Source organism: Amblyomma mixtum, chromosome 10 (assembly GCF_055824585.1).
Source record: "Amblyomma mixtum isolate Tamu chromosome 10, ASM5582458v1, whole genome shotgun sequence".
NCBI lineage: Eukaryota > Metazoa > Arthropoda > Arachnida > Ixodida > Ixodidae > Amblyomma > Amblyomma mixtum.
The window spans coordinates 57,804,571-57,823,367 of record NC_143021.1 but is presented as its reverse complement, the minus strand read 5'-3'; the positions used below and the strand labels follow the sequence as shown (position 1 = coordinate 57,823,367).

Sequence of the window (18,797 nt, the reverse complement as noted above, 5' to 3'; positions counted from 1 at the left end):
GTCTAACCTTGCTTTGCACTGCAGGAATTGCCATGGATGCTTTCCACATCAAGCCGCCGCGGTGGCTCAGTGGTTATGGTGCTCGGCTGCTGACCCGAAAGACGCGGGTTCGATCCCGGCCGCGGCGGTTGAATTTCTTTGGAGGAGAAATTCTAGAGGCCCGTGTACTGTGCGAGGTCAGTACACGTTAAATAACCCCAGGTGGTCGAAATTTCCGGAGCCCTCCACTACAGCGTCTCTCATAGCCTAAGTCGCTTTGGGACGTTAAACCCCATAAACCAGCCAACCAACGTTTCCATATCTGAATAAGACCAGAATCTTATTCAGACACCGAGACCAAATATGCAGAGAGATAGTGCAAGCATATCTCATCAAGAAAAAAGCAGATGCACGCGTCGCTTCGCTTCTCGTCGGCCTGCTAGATGAGGAGATACCTTTCCTATGCAATTATCTTAGCACAAGTAGGCAGTACGGAACGTTGGCCTGACCGGATGCTACCTGTTCGTTTTATTCCTTGTTTTTGAGGGTTTTGTTTTATATGAATGAATTGACAGTGCACACGCCAAAGTTTATGATTGTGTTGCGTTTGTGTCTATGTGTCTGTGCCCTGGGTTATTTCGAGCTTTTATAAGCACCTATTTCCTGATATAAAAATTTAGTTGATAGTCTGGGCTCGTGTCGTGCCTTCTACCTTGTGTCCGTCTCTTTTTGCACAGTTAAAAGTATGAATCCCCACGAACTCCATAGTTTTCCGTCCTTATAAATCCTAAACTTCAGTGCTCTTCAAAGGATGACACATTTTCGAAAAATAGGCATTGAGAGACAGACAGAAACAGATGTTCGGAAAGGCGTGTAAACTAGGCGACGCCCAGTATGCTGACCTACACGGGGGCAGGAAATCAAAGTGAGAGCAAAAGAGCGAAGAGGGGAAAGGGAGATCAGTTACACAGGGTACACACAGTACACAGGAAATATAGCGTACACAGGACGCACATCAGGTTATGCACGGCGCGCAGTGAATGACTCACCATTTGTACGTGATCCACTAAATTAAAGTTTAATTCATGCGATGATCATTTTGACTTATTTCCTCGATGCACAGCACGGTAAACAGAACAACAGTTTTACTCATTTTTAAGCTTTGTACTGTACATTATGCTTGCTGCGCCCATTCAAGAAGAAAAATTACTTACATTGAACACACAGCTACCACGAAGTCATCTGCATCCACCGTAGCTTTCGTGAATTTCATAGAAATGTCCCAAAAGCAAGTATACGACGCCTTTACGTCACATGGCAACTCTTCACACAGACCTAAATGCAGAAGAAAAAGCATTCACTCATCAAATATTCATTTCAGTCATTGTTGCTATCAATGCGAGAATTTTCGACTGTTGTTATTTGCTACATTTACTGATATTATCCATAAGAACACCGGTAGGAACTACCTTTGGAAAGCACTAACCTTGTGTTTCTCTATTATTGATTCGGTAGCTGTTTCCCCTCCTGACATCCGCCTCATAAGTACTGATAAATGTAATTCTCCCTCTACACCTCACTACAGCAGTCGTCTTATCACGATTTTTTTCTTCTCATCACTCCTTATCATGTCTTCCTCTTTGTCGGTGAGTATTACGTAAGCTTCTGCAATTATTTATAAGGACTGACTGCTCATAGCTGTCAACTTGAACTAAGTGAATGAGCGAGTTCGGTTTACCTCAGCTATTCTCCAATGAGGCTTGAACCTATTCACGAAACTTATACGGTATTAAAAGTGTAAATTTCACCTTAGGTTGTCGGCTATGTTCCCAACAGCCCTCAAACACTAGGATCGTGCTCCATGTGAAATAAAGAGCCCTGAAGAAGCAAAAATACATGCTACTGCTTAAAAAAAATCTTTACAAGCTTGATCGTTCTCATTACGTCGCAATAGTTGAAATCACTCCAGCCACATTGTATGTCCACTCAAGTGCACTCAAGAGCGACGTGAAAAATATTTTCGTCGATGTCTCGGCTGGAATGGATGTTCTACTGGTCGGCGATGACTTTGCAGAACAATTTTATTCCATTTTTGAACATGATGCTATCACTTCTCTCCACAACCTTTTCGCTTGTCGCAGCATTGCTCCAACTAATTACTGAGACTGACGTTAAGTGCTCTACCACAGCTGTAACCAGCCTTTTGCTGTAGCCCTGACCACATTCTTCCTGCTTTATAAAACGCGCAGTATCAATCGGGTTCCGGTTCTCACTTCTATCTTTATTCACTACATCACCTCCGCTAGTCTCCTGCTGTTTAGAAGACAGCAGTGACAGTTTTCGTTATCAAATCTGCCTAAAGAACAAATGATGCAAAGCGCAGACCCATTTCTGTCCTCTGCGCGGCAAACTCTTGGAATCATTGCTGCACCCAATACTTTCCTTTACAATGAAAAATTCACTGCTCCCTCTACAAAAAAGTTTTTTACCTAGCCTGTCTACTACCACCAGCTTTGCATGCCACGTGTCGAAAGTGTCCGAGGCAGTGCATGGTAGGATGTGAACCGGCGCCAGTACAGCGGCCTCAACAAAGCGTTCAAAGATGTCAACTACCCATTGCTAATCCAAGGGCTGTTTTAGATGGGGATTCATGACAGATATAAAGCCGCGGTAGTTGGGTCAGCTTTAGTAGCCGGAAATTCTTCAATTACATCGCCACTAGTGGCGTCCTCATATTATGGAGTGAGCCTTACTTACCCGTCCCTCTGTGTGTGCGTGCGCGCGCGCGCGTGTGTTGTGTGTGTGTGTGTGTGTGTGTGTGTGTGTGTGTGTGCGTGCGTGCGTGCGTGCGTGCGTGCGTGTGTGCGTGCGTGCGTGCGCGCACCGCTATCCCCGGTAACAAAAATACGCAGTGAACCACGGCCTTCTATTTTTTTGCAACAGGCTATAGTATGCAGCTGCCAAATGAGAGAAAATAACATCACCTTATCCGCAAAAAAAAAAACGAAAAGGAATGAGGGTTGTAGTTGCGAAGTAGCGGTCGTAGTGTGTAAGCTGTACAGCACGTCTTTGCCAAAAAATTGATTTAGACTGCTCAGTGTACGCATTACTGCTTACTACAGCTTGTTGCAGAAAAATATGTCAGCAAAATCACCATACTTTGCTCTAAACAGCAATACGTTTGATAAAAATGCGAGCGGTGAAACCAGGAAATGTATGTGCCCTGCATATAGGGCTTTTATTTTCATACTGCCTACTATGGTGGCGCAGTCATTTCCGGGCTCCGTTTCCAATCCAAAGGATGTGGGTTGGAATCCTGGTATTTTCGTGTTGGTTTGTTTCAGTTTCGATGGCTGTATATACTGGCGCAAACTTTCCTGCTATAAATTACGCTGCAAATCACTCTTCGTTTGCCTTTTTCTTTAAACGGGTGCTCCAGGGGACGAACTGTTGCACCCCTTTACAAGGAAACCAAGAGTTAGACCCTTTGCAGTTCGCCCTGAAAGGGACGAATGGCAGCGACAGATCAGTTAATCCCCAAAAGAACTAATCACTCACCTCCTTTTAGCCCCTTTTTTATTAGAAGCACCTTTGGGGATTTATCGCGGATTACTCGCTCACTGTCAATGAATGCGACGACGCTGGCGGTAACGGCAGATTTTCTGTAGCACGGACTCCTAAACGTTATCGCGTTAAAACGCCCCCGATTTACCTGGTTAAGCTAAATGCGAGTTAGATGTTTAGGTTTTCATCACCTTGAAATTTTAGTGGCACCCAAAGGTTCTTGCAGTCGTTCCTCAGATTTTCTTTTGCGATAAGCCGCCTAGCTGAGCTGCTCGTTGCGATTTGAGCCGCCGTTTTCTCTCCTCGTCGGTCTATGGGGCCACTTATGCGCACCTTTCTGCAGCACATTCCTCCGTTCACTTCGCAATTTGTCTCTTCTTTCTCGCTCTTCATCTGTTTTTGCGTCCCGTTTAGCAAGTTTCAGTTATCTATGCTGCTGTTCTTCTACTTGCAGCTTCGTTACACCCACTGGATCGGCCGGTTGACTCGCGTTAGCGTTCTATTCTCCTGTGTTACTGATCAGCTCGTCGTGCACGTCATTCAGCTTCAGAATCTGTCGTATAGGACCGGCTTCTTCCATGATTTCCTGCTTGGTACACTGCACGTTCATCCACCGAGTTCTTCCTTCGTCTAGACGCGCGAGGAAACGCGTTTTTCTCTCTTTTTCGTCGCACCCTCTCTCAACTGGGCTACAGTTGGCGCCGTGTCCTACCTCCCACTGGCTAAAGCTGGCGCCAGCCTCCTCTGAGCTTGCTCACGTTATTCCGAGGCTTCTTCCGCACATCACAGCCTCCTCGGTAGCGACCAAGCTAGTGCTAGCGTAGTAAAAAGTCTGTTATGAATCAAGATGTTACAACTCACTTTTATGCAGAGCGCTTAGGAGTAACGGCGTGATTTCCAAAAGCCAAGGCAGTGGAGCATACTCCATAGACGAATTATTGGTTTGGTTTATTGGGGTCTAACATGCCAAAGCGACTCAGGCTATGAGGAACCCCTCAGTGAAGGGCTCCGTAACTTTCGACCATCTGGAGTTCTTTAACGTGCAGTGACATCGCACTGTACACGGGCCTCTAGAATTTCGCCTCCATAGAAAATCGACCGCCGTGGCCGGGATCGGACCGGCGTCTTTCGGGTCAGTAGCCGGGTGCCGGAACCACTGAGCCACCGGCAGATTGAGGCGGAGCATACGAATTACGACGTGATGTGACTTGGTAATTGGTAAGATAAGGCAAAAGAGACGGTGTGGTGCAATCGCGTACGGGCAATACCAGTTTAATGACCTAACCATATTCATAAACAACTAAATGTTACGTGATTGAACGCATCTAAGCAAAATACAAGGTGAAAAAAAATGTGGGCACTTTGGCATCCTAAAGTTCGCTAGGCGATAGCCTTGGCTTGATGCTGTTCACGCCTTCATTCAGCCCCCTTGGCTTTGCTGCCCGGCGACGCGTTCAACCGGCGCTGACGAATGCGTTCGTTGATCTTTCGCCGTTTCGTGTTCGGAGAGTCGCCCTGCCTCTGCTGAGCCGAACCACATTGCGCGGAATCACTGGACCGCTTGGGAGCTATCCTCCTCAATTAGCTGCCGCACACCGACTCACGACGGAGCAGCGCTCGGCGCCGCCGCGCGGACAGCTCCACCTGTCGACGAAGATGACGTCACATTTTGGCAGCTATGCTCGTCGAACAGTCACCCCCCGGAGTTGGATGTAACGCATCACGGACGGACGGGAGAATGAGCAATTAAATGCTTTCGCCATAATACTGAGATCGAGCTACACGGAATATTAGAGAGTTCGAGAGAGCGCGGAGAAACGCTGCCCTATCTATGCAGTGCAAATGGCAGATGTGGTTTCGGGGATGCCGGCGAGCATGGGCCGCGCATCTTATGGCCGCCGTCATCGCTCTCGACGTATCAAGCACCGGAGGACAATCGCTTGCCGTGCTACGTTCCTGGTTGGCTTTACTGCCGTCGCACGCACCGAATCCATCCTAGCTCATAACACGTGCTTGGCCAAACCGTCCGTTACTATACGGGAAAAAGAGGTAGCTTATCTGGACAAGTGCTTTGCGTCTTGATAGCAGGAGCTGGCGGTGACTGTTGTGTTTAGTTTTCTTCTTTTGGTTTTTGACCAACGATTTTATCGCACTTTCTTCCTTTATAATTCTACGTGTTTTCGAATAAACTTCCAGTTGTTAGTCAGCGCTCGTGTCGTCTACTCTTTCTGTCCTTGTGTGTCGCGCTAAATTTTTCAAGATCCATCCTAGCAATCCGCCTGGCTGGCGTGTTTACTGCCGACGCGCCCTCGTGCTAAAGAAAGGCGATCAAAATGAAACGTACACACATGCGCTAAAGGTACGTCTCGAACGGAAAGCAAGAAGTTCACTAGACAGATGGGAAACAGTGAGAAACATGCGTATTTGCAAGCGAAGACGGATCATCTGGAACGTGGTTGTGAAATGGAGGCAAAACAGAATGAAACAAAAACTGCAAAATCGCGGGAGGGAACCCCAAGGGAGTGGTGCTTCTCTTCAATGGCTTGCAGAGAAAAAACATCGCCTAACCCACCCGAACAGGGCAGGGAAGAAGTTGGATGAGGTTAAATAAAACAGGAAAAAAAATGTAGGGGTCATACTACCTCCACCTTAAAGGTATGACGCGATATCATTAATGGTTAACCCTTTAACCTCCAATTAAATCCCCCTCCCCCCTCCAAAAAAACGTAACAAGATCACCTAATTCTTTTGAAGTTAGTCATAATTTCATCTATGTACCTCTTATTCTGAAACAATATTACTTCACTGATTTGTGCATAGCGCTAGCAAAAAGTTTTAAAAAGAGATCACTCTTAACTGAGGGCGGCTTTCCCTCCGTGTGTGCATAGTAATAGGTTACGACGTACAGAAATGCGCCTTACATAGTTGGTCCGATCCATCGTAATGGACTATAAGTGGATAGATGTTCCTTCTCCTAACACAAGCTTTAATGAATAGTACTCAACGTGCCGTACCAAGTGCGTCACTGTGGTCGTCGCCTTGCACTCGTCGTCATCTGAAACCGTATCTAGCTCGCAAACGAAGACAGGGAGATTGTCGAAAACACTTTCTAGATAGTCAGCAGCTCGGCAGCCAGAAGTGCTCCAAGAAGTGGCTCTTTTTTTAATGATCTCGCCGCCGTCGACATTCTCCATGTGAGACATCATTATGAAATTACTGTTGTATGGCTTAATACGCGATGAAGCTGCTTTCGCATCGATGTTGCAGCTGAGGGCGCTTCGGTACTGGCTAGTGCTGTAACAAAGGTGTTACTCTCGTCAGGACTTTACTGTGAACTCCTTCACATAATAAAGTAAAGATATTCTCAATTTCCACGAAGCCTTTAGCAGCGCAGCCAGCAGACCCAGGCGAGCCGTACCAGGCAGCAGCAGCAAAGCGGCTACGGGAAGAATGCTTATTTTTGAAGTCCTCAATCCCAAGCTTTGTTGTGAACGCTAACAAACAGTACCAACGCATTGTTGCGAGGCCAGAGGCCGGCATCCAGGCTGAGAGGTCGGTCCTGAGGTGCGCCCCCCTACGTCATTATGACGCTTGTACTCGAACGGTGCAGGTCGAAACCGCCACGGCATCTTCCTCTTCGCTCACGTTGTAGCACATGCGGGTAGCGAAGGACCAGAGTGTTTTCGAGAACCGAGCACGCGCGCAAGCAACGCGGCCACAGCAGGTGAAACTCTCGAAAGCGCGCGAACATCGTCATTCCCTAGAGTTCTCGTTTCGAACGAGAACGAACGAGAAGTTGACCCGCAGGGGGCCCCTACAAGTGGGAACAACGGTGTCGTCGAGCTGCTGACTGGTCGCAAGCCACTGCGGGTCGCTTGGCCTTTGCGACTCGCAAGTGTGAATGTGCTTTTAGTTCTGTTGTGCTCTGGATCGCCTTCTCCCGATCCGTGCTTAGTTAGGGCGTAGCTCAGAGCGAATCAGCTGCTGGGACCGGGCAGCGGGCCGTTAAGCTGTAGTTCCTATTTAGTTGTTTTCCTGTGATGAAGCGCCAACTACTGGGCGTGTTTAGGAATAAGCTGCCCCTCGGACCTGAAATCAAGGAAGGCGTGGCAAGCACGAACTTTAATAAAATCCCTAACTTTCTGTGTAAGTAAAACAGCGCTAGATAAGGGACAAAGGAAGAACAACACAGCACAAGGCGCTATTTACTAGCAACTCGATTTTTATTCCGCCGTAAGCGAAATATATATCCGGAAAGTAAGACAAAAACACAAAGATAAAGAATACAGACACTCAGGTACATAAAGTGTAGTCATTGCAGGTGCATGCACAAGTCACGAAGTTAGATAGCGAATTTCTTTGTCAAGTAGCTTTGTTCTTCCTTTGTCCCTTGTCTAGCGCTGTTTTACTTATATATGATATACGAACTTGCCCAAGCCTCCGCCTTAACCCTAACTTTCAACGTGCGCATCAGTCCTCCCTTCCTCTCACCTTATTATCTCGCCCCTTCCTCATCCTCGCTCTCTCAAATTTTCCTGCTTTTAATCCTCCCTCCCCTCACCGAGTGAAGCCACCAAGAGGGGAGGGTGAGAGCGCCCTCATCAGGTTGCCCATGTCTGTTGGAGACACAACGCGGGAAGCGGAGCTTAGCCTCACAACGGACATCGACGGGACAACGCTGGGGTGTGCCGCTGAACGGGAGCAATAAAAAAAGAATCAAAATGCTAAAAAATTAGCGTTGCTTTAGCTTTGGCTAAAACAAGTAGCTTCAGGATGGTTTAGAATGGCAAAGTCTTGTTATGCTGTTCGTAGAGCGTTTCTTTGGTGCTTTCCAGGCTAAACCATCGTGGAGCTGCCGCTTCCAACTCGGTTTAACCAAAGCTGAAGCACCGTCAATTTTTATGCCAGCCTGAACACTTGAAGTCACGGCCTAGCACGAGAACACCGCATGTGCACTTCGTGCCAGGCGCATCGATGCTACTTCCGTTATGTACTCGGTTTAGGAGGCCGTGACGTCAAGGCCTAGCACGTGAACACCGCATGTGCACTTCGTGCCAGGCGCATCGATGCTACTTCCGTTATGTACTCGTTTTAGGAGGCCGTGACGTCACGGCCTAGCACGTGAACACCGCATGTGCACTCCGTGCCAGGCGCATCGATGCTACTTTCGTTATGTACTCGGTTTAGGAGGCCGTGACGTCACGGTCTAGCACGTGAACACCGCATGTGCACTCCGTGCCAGGCGCATCGATGCTACTTTCGTTATGTACTCGGTTTAGGAGGCCGTGACGTCACGGCCTAGCACGTGAACACCGCATGTGCACTCCGTGCCAGGCGCATCGATGCTACTTTCGTTATGTACTCGGTTTAGGAGGCCGTGATGTCACGGTCTAGCACGTGAACACCGCATGTGCACTCCGTGCCAGGCGCATCGATGCTACTTTCGTTATGTACTCGGTTTAGGAGGCCGTGACGTCAAGGCCTAGCACGTGAACACCGCATGTGCACTTCGTCCCAGGCGCATCGATGCTACTTCCGTTATGTACTCGTTTTAGGAGGCCATGACGTCACGGCCTAGCACGTGAACACCGCATGTGCACTCCGTGCCAGGCGCATCGATGCTACTTTCGTTATGTACTCGGTTTAGGAGGCCGTGACGTCAAGGCCTAGCACGTGAACACCGCATGTGCACTCCGTGCCAGGCGCATCGATGCTACTTTCGTTATGTACTCGGTTTAGGAGGCCGTGACGTCACGGTCTAGCACGTGAACACCGCATGTGCACTCCGTGCCAGGCGCATCGATGCTATTTTCGTTATGTACTCGGTTTAGGAGGCCGTGACGTCACGGCCTTGCACGTGAACACCGCATGTGCACTCCGTGCCAGGCGCATCGATGCTACTTTCGTTATGTACTCGGTTTAGGAGGCCGTGACGTCACGGCCTAGCAGGTGAACACCGCATGTGCACTTCGTGCCAGGCGCATCGATGCTACTTCAGTTATGTTCTCGGTTTAGGAGGCCGTGACGTCACGGCCTAACACGTGAACACCGCATATGGACTTATTCCTAGGGGCGCCGGCGCTCCATCTGTCGTGTACCCGGTTAAAGATGGCTTGACGTCGCGCCCTATCACGTAAACGACGCGCTTAGGCTCCTCGGAAAGCCCAAAGTCGATCACGTGACCACATTTTGGTTGACCTTGACGTCCCCGCCTTGACCTTGACTCTTGATTTGTCTAACTGTTTGACCATTGTTCTGACCATAAACCATCCACCGGTTCTCCAAACTTATAAACTGACTTTGCCTGAGCCTTAAAGATCATTGGCGACACACGGCGATCTCAGCCCGACACCTGTGCTAATGAAGTCACCGCTTCAAAGCCGAGCCAAACTGCGCGCAAGCAATAGGTGACCTGGTCGATACCATTCTTAATACCATGGCCAGCAATGACTCTGCCAGTTCCGGCATACAGATGCAGGGACCAATGAGCAAGGCATGGCGGTATGGTTCAGTAGCCGTCACGCGAGAAGTTTCGAAATTTACTAAACGTGCTGAGGTGCACTGCAACAGTTGAAGTGGAGAACATTTGCGTGAGCTAAACATGGCTTTCTATTTATACCCGCTCGTTGCAACAGCTTTGGTATCAAGCGCGTCTGGAATACCAGGTGCATACTTCCATGCACTGCAGGAAAGCACATACGTGCACAGGCCTTCGCAAAGCAGCAAAAACGCCACTATAGGGCACTTATCAGATGGTCCATGCCTTCTGCCCTTCCTTGCTCACTGCCAACTTTGCGTGGGGTGGCTAAAATAGCACACCGAGAGTTTCAAAATTTAGAACGAGAGTAGTTATCCCAAACTGCTTAAAAACCAGATTACATGATTGTTGTGGCTGCGTGCAGTTATTTAGCACTATAATTTTCCCCTGTAAAAACATAGACCGTGCAGACTGTCGGTTATCGCTAATGGCTATCACTGACAAAGGTGAACAAAAAATGGAGGCAAATAGATTAACAAGGATTTAGCTCACAATAAAATTTAATAAAGTAGCACCACCAAAACAGTACAAGCAAACAACTAAGCGTAAAAAAGAAGAAAGTTAAGATGGAAAAGGCAAAATGTTATAATTATGGTAAAAGGTGCCTGCGCAAAGAACTGCTCAGAGTTTTCGTTTTCAAGAACAGAGAACAAAGTCTAAACAGAGTAATGATGATGATGTTCTCATACTTCAGACATGGCAGTAGCGCGAAACACACACACACAAGACAGGTTACGCGACGAGCGCAAACTTACAACTGATTTTATTCAAAATGCAAAGCACATATTTAAAGGAAGAAAATAGAATGCACTTTGAGCATGCGCATCGAAATTATACATGATGTTGCAATCAGTAGCATACCAAGGTCTGCACTTACATCGTCTTTTCGAGAAAGGCTACCTCACTATTGTACAGTGCAACCGAAGAATCACTGATACATGCTTGTCCTCTTTTCTTTATGAAATACGCTTCCATCACTTCACGTGCAATTGAATCTCGATTTCGCCCAGAACTCTGATCTCATTAAGCCGTGGCCGACAGTGACCGCAGGACAGGCAATGCTTTGCCAAATTTGATCCCTCCCCCGTTGTTAGCGATAACCCATGTTCCCGTGCACGATCGTTCAAGCAGCGTCCAGTCTGGCCACGTACGTTTTTCCACAAGTCAGTGGTATTTCGTAGACAACTCCGACGGCGCATTCTGCAAAGGGCCCAGCGTGCTTCTTGTCACAACCACTTGTCTTTGTTCCTTGATTGGTGATGCGGGGGCATAGCTTTGCCAGTTTGGACGGTACTGAAACACCATTGGCACATTGTCCTTTCCCGCCACCTTCCGCCTTTCCCGCCCCTGCAGAATGCGCCGTCAGAGTTGTGTACGAAATACCACTGACTTGTGGAAAAACGTACGTAGGCCAGACTGGACGCTGCTTGAACGATCGTGCACGGGAACGTGGGTTATCGCTAACAACGGGGGAGGGATCAAATTTGGCAAAGCATTGCCTGTCCTGCAGTCACTGTCGGCCACGGCTTAATGAGATCAGAGTTCTGGGCAAAAGTCGAGATTCAATTGCACGTGAAGTGATGGAAGCGTATTTCATAAAGAAAAGAGGACAAGCATGTATCAGTGATTCTTCGGTTGCACTGTACAATAGTGAGGTAGCCTTTCTCGATAAGACGATGTAAGTTCAGACCTTGGTATATGCTACTGATTGCCACATGATGTATAATTTCGATGCGCATGCTCAAAGTGCATTCTATTTTCTTCCTTTAAATATGTGCTTTGCATTTTGAATAAAATCAGTTGTAAGTTTGCGCTCGTCCCGTAACCTGTCTTGTGTGTGTGTGTTTCGCGCAACTGCCACGTCTGAAGTATTAAACCAACTAGCCCGACAACGCGTTCTACTTAATCATATGTTCTCAGACTTAATGGCACATACCCAATGACAGACGGCCTTTCTGAACCTATTTTCTTTGCGGCATGTTTCGAACAACGACTTTTTCTTTCAGGCATAGATATGCGCGATTATTCTTCTTCCTTCTTATGTTAACACACGATTGACCACTAAGAGCAGAAATACTTCATCACGTGCGCCATAAAATCAACGAGGTTGAATAATTCGCAAGCCACGCTTCTATGGCTAGCAATACCTGTTTATGCTGCACCAGGCTCTGTCATCGCAGTAGCATTGTTGCTATGTGCGGTGTAATATTATCTTCGTCAATAATAATAACATCTGTTCGGCGCTGGCTGACATCAAAAATAAAATTTTAAAATTATCTCTTTCATGAGGCTTTATCCGGAGAACAAACGCACCTTTTTTTAATGAAATAAGCAATTTTTGAGCTCCTGACAGTGGTGAGCCAGGGGAGGAGCGCACCCGAGCAGTGTAGCCCCAGTCAACTAAGACTGTTATTCTTTTACTGGTATCATTTTACTGGTATTCAGTAGATCACTACATTCCTGCTGTGCTATCATACGTAAGTTGACATGCTTGGTGTGGCCAGATTTCCCCGGATTTGCGGTAACTGAATATTATGCTTCCTCTTTGAGGATCTGTTCACCTCTTTTCTAGAGCTTCCTGATAACAGTGCGCTCACCTTGTGTAAAGAGGAAACCTGTGAGTAGAGCCGCCAAAACTGCTTTGCTTGTTGTCGTCCTTGCCATTGCTGTGATCGATTTCGAAAGTGGACGCTTTTCCATGCGCTTGTTGAGTAAGTGACGCGATCAGAAGAGGCGCACCGATTCTATTACTCGTCCTTCTTCGAGGTCCACAAAAGAGCGACTGACTAACGTGAATCCGATAGCCAAGGTCTTTGAGTCTCTGTACTCAGCTTTCTTATTTGTTCCTTTAGGGCGCACATCAAGTGTCTCGCGCGAGCAGTCATGTGGTGAGACGTGTTTTCTGGCTCGACGTCACCTACGAACTAATCTCGTTCGAAGGTTCTTGCCAGGATATAGGCCGATATATAAAAGAGAGGAGCTTGCCTTCTGTTGCGAGTATCAAGCTCAGCGGGCAGAAAAACAGCAGCGCTTGTCAGCTTCCGGCACGTGCCATTTTCCTTCCCGGATACGGGTCTCCGTTCAGTGCCGCGACTTCAAGCGTCTAAGAGTGTAGCGGTTGCATTTTACTCTAACGTTTTTTTCTTGTTTCTTAACATGCGAGCCAGGCGGCTTACAGAAGCCACACTGAGCTTGCGTCTTCCTGCACACTGCGCACGAGGAGGCGACATCCGCAGTGAGAACTCCTTGTGCCGACGATTCCAAAGGCGCTGACGGAAAATTCAGGCCACGCCTCATGCTGCTTTCGGTGTGAGAAGGGGGTCCTGGAGTTCATTTCTGATGCGCTGGAAGAAGTCCAAATATCATAAACAGAAAGCTTTCTATTTCGACAGCTCTGTACTTTCCTTTTAGCTCACTTTTGGCGAAGAAGGGTAAATTCGCCGTCATCAAAAATGACATATTATCCATTACGGTTCGATACGAAATTGGGTGGCATTTATTTATTTATTTTATTTATACAGAATACCCCTAAAGGCCCTCGAGAGGGTATTACATAGGGGGGGGGGGCACAGGCAATTGAACAGAATAAAAACAAAAACAAAAAACCCACCAATATAAAACAAACAACAAAAGCACAAATAAGACACTTTGGATGACAAAAGTAAGCAAAAGAATCAATCAAAAGCACAAGTGAGACACTTTGCATGACATATAAGTAAGCAAAAGAATCAAAAGAATGGCAGCGCGGCAAAGAACGAAGATTACTGCAGTATTAAAATTATACAAACAGAACACTAATACAATGAATCTTTTTAGTAACAAATCCTGCAAAAAAAGGAAGCCATGAACAAATAAAATAACCATGTATGCGAAGAGTTATGCAGTAATTATTGAAGATATAAGTTAAAAATATTTATCAGGATCACTGGTGGTTGCGATATGTGAAGGCAGAGTGTTCCAGTCAGATATTGTGCGTGGTAAGAATGAATGCGCATAGATAAATGTTCTGCACGTGAAACGTCTAACTTTAAAGGGATGATCGCGACGGTCAAAAAACGAAGGAGGCAAAGAAAAAAAGTCGTTATGAAGTGATGGATGATGATAAAGTTTATGAAAAAGTGATAGTCGTGCAATTTTACGGCGGAGACATAAATCCTGGAGACCTGCGCGTTTCTTTAAGGCTGTGACGCTGGTGTTACGTGAATAATCGGAGCAAATAAAACGAACGGCGCGGTTCTGCAATGATTCAATGTTATTTATTAGGTAAGATTGGTAAGGGTCCCAAATAGCCGATGCATATTCAATTTTAGGTCGAATTAGAGTGGTATAGGCATGAGCACGGAGGTGAGGAGGAGCATGCTTTAGGTTATGTTTTAAGAGACCTAATCACCGATTAGCAGATGCAAGCATAAGGTTAATATGGTGGTTCCACGCTAAGTCTGAATGAAGGTGAAGTCCTAAGTACTTATACGTGGTGACTAGCTCTAGTGAGCTATTATTTAAGGAGTATGCTGTTTGAATTCGAGACATTCGGTTAGTAAAAGACATCAATTTAGTTTTTGAATGATTAAGTTGCATAAGCCAGGTTGAGCACCATGCTGTTACTGAATCCAGGTCAGATTGAAGGGATTGGCAATCGGTGTTAGAATAAATTTTGCGATAAATTACACAATCCTCAGCAAAAAGTCTGATATGGGAAGAAATGGAATCCGGTAAATCGTTGATAAATATTAGGAAAAGTAAGGGGCCAAGCACACTTCCTTGTGGGACGCCAGAGTGTACTTGGCTGAAAGACGAATTGTGGTTATTGACAGTTGTAAATTGAGACCTGGAAAAGAGAAAATCTTTAACCCATGCAATGACAAGAGGGTGAATATTAAGCAGTGCTAGTTTCATTAATAACCTGTTGTGAGGTACTCTGTCGAAAGCTTTAGAAAAATCAAGAAATATGGAGTCTACTTGAATGCCAGCATCAATCGATGAATGTATGTCTTGAACGAATCCGGCAAGTTACGTTTCGCATAAGTTGCCTTTACGGAACCCATGTTGATATTTAAAGATAATGTTATGTTCTTCAAGATAGTTAATTACCTGCGAGCGAATTACGTGTTCAAGAAGTTTGCAAACAGTGCTAGTTAATGAAATGGGTCGGTAATTTAGTGGTGAGGAACGATCGCCAGACTTGAAAATTGGCACAACCTTAGCTAGGCGCCAGTCCAGCGGAATCACGCCTGATGATAGAGATTGTGAAAAAATAGCGGACAAGATGCGATGAATACCATCAGATAAATTTTTGAGTATTTTGTTATTAAATCCAAGGTGATCTGATGCTGATGTTGTTTTAAGCTTCCCTAATAAGGATAAGATACCGGTCTCACTGATAAATATTTCGGACATTGATGTATTAGAAGTGCTGACAGAAATAGGAGGTTGAGGGAGATCTTCACGGGTAAAAACGGATGTGAATGCGTTATTGAAAAGTTCGGCGCATCCGGCCACTGGAACACTGCTGCCTTCCGCGTTGGTAAGAGTAATGTCAGGATGATTAGCGGGGTTTATTATCTGCCAGAACTTTCGTGGATTGTTTGTTAGCATTGCCGGTAGATCGTGTGTGAAGAAGTGCCTACGTGCAGATATCAGCTCAGACTGATATTCCTTATCACATAGTTTGTATCGTTGCCAAGATTCGGAGTGTCTGTTCTTGTCGGCTTGTCTGTAAAGGCGCTTTTTCTTGTTATTAAGGCGACGTAGATGCCTATTAAACCAAGGCGCTGTGTTAGTGCAAGGGATACTGATGACGGGTATGAATCTGTCAATGAGAGTAGCAAGTTTCACGCTGAACAGGTTCCAGATCGTTTCCACGGAGCGTGACGAAAAATCGCGAAGAAAATGATCAGCAAAGACTGACAACTGAGCGTTTATTTCGCCGAAGTTTGCTCGGTTGTAGCACCTTATTTGTTTAGTACGAGTTACCTTTTTATGGGGCACAAAATTCAGGTTACCTGTGATTATGGAATGGTCGGAAAGGACTTCTAAGAGCGCAATGTTGGAGCAAAGGTAAGGATCACTTGTCAAGATAAGATCGAGATAAGTATCACTTGTCAAGATAAGTAACGTCCATTCACATGGACGTTACTTTTATTTTAAAAACATTTTTAAAAACATTTCTTTGTGGAAGTATGAGCGCTCCACAATATTAATGGTTTCTTTTCTTTTATTTTTCTTGGAAACATTTGTTAATAATAAATGCCTTAATTTCATTTTGCTGCTTCAACCTGCCGTAAGAAATTTCCAGACAGCCCGCTTCTACAGCACATCAGTTTTAGAAGAAAATAAATGAAAGGGGAAATTGTGCTCATTATTGGGGTTTTCTTAAGCGCCATGCCTTCATTCCCGTCCGGAGGTAAATAACTCAGGGGTGTGGAGCCGGTCTTTCGCAGCTCACCCTCACACAGGAAGCGCTGCTGTAAACACCATGGCAGCAGGCCGTAATGGGTACTCGTTACAGATGGCTTCCTGCGAAAACGAAACATGTGATAAGCAAGGAACGAATTGCGTAGAGCGCCCTATTGAGAGGAATTCTTAACAAAATGATTATCCAGGCACAGAGAGCGCCCTCCCCGCCCCCCATTTCATGCACTGTTTACACTGGTGTGCAATAGGGAGCCCAATCGACGCGCTTCCGCTCACGTTGCTACCCCGACTTCAAGGCACTTCTAAATTCAGCAGGACGACCGCGAGTCCTGAAAAAGCAACGTAGGGAAACGCTTAGTACATTATATGTAGCAGAGCAGACATTTGGGCTAGTTAGTGTGAATTCATGGTGGAACAACAGCGTAAACGTAGACAGAGAACACCGAACAAGAAGGGAGACACTACGAGCGCTGACTCGCAACTAAGGTTTATAGGAAACACGGAACAGAATATATATAGTAACCAACTAAGACTGCTTATGTCATACCCATGGGATAATAGATTACGTGCACGGGGTTAAAGAGACATCTAAACAAGAGCGGCGCGCGTGTGCACCCAGCTGTTCAAGTATCTGAATTCCATATCTGACAGGGCCACTGACGGTTCGCTGACGCACCGGTTGCCGTTTTTTCTAATATAGAAGGCTTCCATCATCTCCCTGGTCACCTTGTCTTTGTGGCGAAAAAGCACATTCGTTCTCGGGAAAAGGGGGGTGCATTTGCAAACCCGGCAGTGTGCTGGTAGGTTGTCTCGCGAGTCACTGCCGAGTAAGTTGCGGTGCTCAAAGAGCCTTACGTTTACACAGCGCCCCGTTTGCCCAATATACTCTTTACCACAAGAAAGTGGCAATCTATAGACAACACCCTTTTCACAAGGAATGAAAGGCGATACATGCTTAGTTATACAAGCCTTCTTGTGGGTACCAGCTGCCAGTTTTTGATCCACTTTGGGGCAAATAGCAGTAAGCTTCTTTAGTGCCGAGAACACCACCCTAACGTCGTACTTTTTTGCCCCGCTCTTTAACCCATGGGAAAGCCTGTGAGCGTACGAAATGACAGCCGGCCTACGGCGCTCACTGTCAACCCCGCCTCTTCCGTTGGCCCCTGTCGTTACCCACCCTGGGGATGACGTGGTCGGGAAAACCACTACTTTTCATCCGCAGTACTTGCTCTGACACGCGTTCCCCAACACGATGGTGGCAGAACCTAGAAGTGGCGGCCTTAAGGCACGAAACAGCGATACCGTCCTTGATCAGTTTTGAGAGCCCTGACTCATACCCAAGGAGTGGCTGTCAGATATGCAATTCCGATGCTTGAACCACCGGGTGCACACGCGCGCCACTCTTGTTCAGATATGTCTTTGACGTCATGCACGTAATCTCTTTCTCTGTGGTTATGACATAAGCAGTCTTAGGTGGCTACTGTATTTATTCTGTTCCGTTTTTCCTATAAACCTTAGTTGCGAGTCACCGCTTGTAGTGTCTCCCCTCTTGTTCTGGATTGTCTAAGTTTGGGCTTTTGTTCCACCATACATTATATGTGGCGGATAACTGTTGAGAAACATTAGTCATTATCTTCGGCGTCCCCCTAGAACTGTCTCTATCGCAGGGGAGGCAGACTGCTCTCGTTGTCGTGCTGCGCCACATTGTTTCCCACAGGTGATGGCGTGAACTCGGGCGCTGTGCTGCCGGTTTACTTGTCTTAACCAGCTACTGATACCGGTGCACGCAAAATTTTGATCATTTATTCAGCCTACGAGGCGAAAGTAGGCGGTACTCAGTGCGAAATCGTCGTTGATCTCTATAATGCCGCGAATCTTAGCAGCGTTTGTTTGTTCGTTTTTCAAAGGGGCCAGCACGCCGTATTATTGCTTTTTTGTGGTGTAACGCGCAATCAGATTTTTCTCTATTCATGGCATCTAGGCGTAGCAGATTCCACATAGTTCCAGAATGTTCTGGTAACTTTGCACGTTTGCGCTCCCTAGCGCTCGCTGAAAAGGCAGTTCTTTCTTATACGCATTGTTGACCCTGTTTCATCATGTATATTTGTATTCTATTTTTTTCCATTTTTTCTATTTTTTTAATCCCACTCCTGTAATGACCCCTCTGGGTTTGGCAGTATTCCAAATAAATAAATAAAATAAATAAATAAATGTTCTAGTAACTTTGCACGTTTTATCTCGAAAGTTCGCTTTCAGCTTTAAATTGAGCATGACCAAGTGCGGCGGGCATTCGGTTCCATGA

At 46.3% G+C, this 18,797-nt stretch overlaps 2 protein-coding genes across 4 annotated transcripts in view; one reads left to right on the top strand and one right to left on the bottom strand.

The window, feature by feature from the left end:
* LOC149325871 (uncharacterized) overlaps window positions 1-13,047 on the bottom strand; it is a 141,979-nt gene extending 128,932 nt beyond the window's left edge. Inside the window, exons 1-2 of one of the 3 annotated variants that reach the window (XM_089563888.1) lie at window positions 12,679-13,047; window positions 1,194-1,314 (exon numbers count right to left, since the gene is read on the bottom strand). In XM_089563888.1, the coding sequence (XP_089420014.1) occupies window positions 1,194-1,314; window positions 12,679-12,781 (224 nt within the window). In that variant the 5' untranslated portion in view covers window positions 12,782-13,047. The remainder of the gene's footprint in view (window positions 1-1,193; window positions 1,315-12,678) is intronic. The other 2 variants (XM_089563887.1, XM_089563884.1) reach the window with 2 other exon arrangements.
* LOC149325870 (uncharacterized) overlaps window positions 1-18,797 on the top strand; it is a 78,489-nt gene that overhangs the window by 27,029 nt on the left and 32,663 nt on the right. The window lies entirely within an intron of this gene.